This window comes from Malania oleifera, chromosome 1 (genome assembly GCF_029873635.1).
Source record: "Malania oleifera isolate guangnan ecotype guangnan chromosome 1, ASM2987363v1, whole genome shotgun sequence".
Taxonomy (NCBI): Eukaryota; Viridiplantae; Streptophyta; class Magnoliopsida; order Santalales; family Ximeniaceae; genus Malania; species Malania oleifera.
In genome coordinates this window covers 61,374,381-61,377,606 of record NC_080417.1, presented here as the reverse complement: position 1 = coordinate 61,377,606, position 3,226 = coordinate 61,374,381, and the positions used below count along the sequence as shown (strand labels likewise).

General features: G+C 40.7%; 1 protein-coding gene across 1 annotated transcript; it reads right to left on the bottom strand.

The window, feature by feature from the left end:
• Window positions 1-458: 458 nt before the first annotated feature.
• On the bottom strand, window positions 459-1,872 carry LOC131144264 (protein MKS1). Its single transcript, XM_058092804.1, has one exon. It carries the CDS (start codon window positions 1,553-1,555, stop codon window positions 899-901), a length of 657 nt encoding a protein of 218 aa, XP_057948787.1. The 5' UTR covers window positions 1,556-1,872; the 3' UTR covers window positions 459-898.
• Between the last annotated feature and the right edge of the window lie 1,354 nt (window positions 1,873-3,226).

Below are 3,226 nucleotides of genomic sequence, written 5' to 3'. Positions count from 1 at the left end.
TAAGTGAGATGTGCATGGAAAAAAAAAAAAAACTGAAGTCGGATTCTAACAAAGCTACACCTTGGAAAAATAATAAGACGAGTGGGATGTTGCATGCATTGAAGGGAAATCGACTTTCTAAAAATCAATTTTTTCTCTCCTCATTCAACCCATAGAGAACCGATAGGTGGTGATTTCAATGCACAAAGAAAACCAACTTGTAGAAAATCCATTTTTTATCTTCTAATAACTCTCTAAAAGTCAGTTCTCTCTATGCTTAACTCAAAATCGACTTTATTTCCGTAAATATGATACTATGTACCCTATGGTTACATTTTTTTTTTTTTTATTTCGATAAAAAAAACTCCCCCAACACCCTCAATTTTTAATAGGGTTTTTTTTTTTTCTTTACATTCCGTCATAAGATTCAACCAAAATTAAAGCAACAAAAATAGAATAATAGAGTAGAAGTCAAAATAAAAATAAAAATAAAAATTTTGTTATAAAAATTACACGACGAGTCTCCGATAGCTACAAGTCCACCCAATGAAAAGAAAGAAAATGAAATAAATGTTAGGAAAGTTACAACGCACAAGTGGGTTCAAATAGACATCACATGGCCCGCAAAAATTAAAGGCCGATTAACTAAACCCAACCACATTCCTGAAATATATATGAAAAAAAAAAATAAAAAAGTTCAATTTCTCCTACGTTGGTCATCGGATTTATGGAACACGCAACTTCACCTACTACAAGAACTTTTTCTTGCAAATAAAATTGTAAAAAAAAATTGCTACAATAAATTTCCACCTCATCTCTTGGTATTTCTCTCTCTAGGAAAATCTTCCGAGAAGTAGACGCAAGAATTTTCCCACCGTTTCCCGCACTTTCTTCCACTTTCTTCCGGGTGGAAACTCTGCTAAAAATCGAAAAATGGATTGAAGAGATCAGGTGAAGGAAAAGGGGAAACTAAAGGGGCCGAAAGGAAGCCGGAAGGACTAGGCACGAAGCTACTGCTACCGGGAAAAAAAGGGCTTAGATCATGCAGAAAAGACAGGGTATTTGGGTCAGACGCTGGCGAGAACAACGCCGGCGATATTACCGGCAGAGTCGCCGGCGCCGGCGACAAAATTCCCGGGATCTGCCGCATCTCAGCCCCTTCCACTTGACCCATCAGATCGCCTACTCTATCCCTCTCCTTTTCCCTCTCCGACGGGCTCGTCTTCTCTATGGACGCTAGCCTCGCGGCCGGAGAGACAGCCTCGGTGGCGGCGACGGCCGACGTCGACGAAGACGATGATCCGGTGAGGCGCTGCACCACGAGCATGAAATCGCTGACGGTGGTGTGGATGACTTTGGGCGAGACGGTGTAGATAATCATGGGCTGAGGGGGCTCCGCCATTACAGACGGCCCGTGCGGGGGGCGGCGCCGCGCGTGGGAGAGACCGGGGCTGATCGGGGGCTTCTTGATCTTGTAAGAGTCCTTGCTGACCCTGAGTGGAGCCGGACGAGGGCCTTGGAGCTCTCTCCTCGCCGGAGATGGCTTGTTGCCGGCGGGAATATCTTGCGAGTCCATGAGAAACTATGGATTTTAATGAACGGCAGACGGATTGGGGAGGGGAAAACAAAAAAGGGGTTTCGAAGAAGAGTACGAGTAGGAGAGATGCGGTACATAATTCAATGATTTCTATTGGATACGAGTGATAAATACAGCTTGACACCAAAGTATTAATAATGACTTTAAGGATGAAGAGTCAAGGAACCAAAATGACACAAGATTTTTCATGCCGAGAGAGAGAGAGAGAGAGAGAGAGAGAGAGAGAGAGGGGAAAGGAAATTGAAAGGTGATTTCTCTAATTTGCCGAAATGCGTGGGTGGAAATAGCAAATCCAAACCACAGTGCATCGATGTGAGAGATGACTTGTTTTGAAAAAATTTGTCTAAAGAATAAGAATAGAATTGGTTTGTATTTCACAAAACATCGTTTTGATTTTCATTCTCCTCGTGAGGAGTGAAAGGGGGAAGGGAGTGCAATTCATACCAAGTCCATTGGCGTTACCTTGGTAAGCATTGATTTCAAATTTTATTTTTTGATTTAAGTAAATAATAATAATATTTATTTTTTGAAAAAATACTATTGTTGAATAAAATTGAATGACCTTTGAGACGTTTCTTGATCATGACCACCTGAAAAAGAGAGAAAGTATGACTGGCTTGGAGGATCCGAGGGATTATTCCGATAACTAAGTAAGGGACTTTGTCGAGAGATTTATTACAATGGTAAAGAATGGGTTTAAATGAAATATCCTTACCTCTTCTTCGCGTCCCCTTTTATAGTGGTAGACTTTGACCCTATAGTGACATGATTTTTATGAGCGCATTATTGCGTAGGTGTGAATCACTCTAACCTTTAAGGATATCGACTTGAATGATTTTGTAATTGCCTTCATCAATGTGAGTAATTTGGTCTTCCCATGTTTTTACGAAAGACGTAGGCTCACCAAGCCTTGGGTCATTAACTACCAAAAATAATATTTATAAAACCTAACTATCTCAAGTTCAGTAAAAAATGGGTAAGTTGAGTATCGATCCACGAAGACTTGAAGTGCAGTTATTAAATCACTTCCAATTTGGTTTACTAAAGCCTTGTTATGAAAAAGAAGTGAAAGATGGTATGTTGCAATGGTGATTGTCTAACTACTGGAAAGAATGTAAAGGAAAGCAAATAAATCTAAACTATTGGAAAGTAAGTAAATTTCTAAGTTACCCTACTCATACAAAGCGATATTGTAATCTGACTCAGATGCTAGACGTCATGCCTCTAACTACGCTCATCCAGATTTCCATAAAAGTACTAACCCGAACGGACCAAAGCGGGAGAGAGGCGATCGAGGGCACAGGGTAGCAAGGGTGCACCAACCATCCAGAGTACAGTCAGGAACCGGAGTATACCCTGTCTCAATGACAACGAATACCTCCACGGTTTCATTGTCACGCCTCGAATCGGGAAATGGGATCCGAGGGTGAATTTAAGTAACCTAACCTATCTCTGTATCAATTAAAACATACATGATACATCATACAAAGAGGGTCCGACCCTGTGGGGTACACGAATGCCCTATATACATACATACAAACGTCCATACTCATTGAAATACGCAGCAAAATACGGTCCTTCTATACATAACTGTACCATACCAGAGTCTATACCATACAAGAATATACATCCCCATAAACACTATACATA

Coding starts and splice junctions, on each gene's coding strand:
- LOC131144264 (XM_058092804.1), bottom strand. CDS start 1,555: ATGGACTCGCAAGATATTCCCGCCGGCAACAAGCCATCTCCGGCGAGG.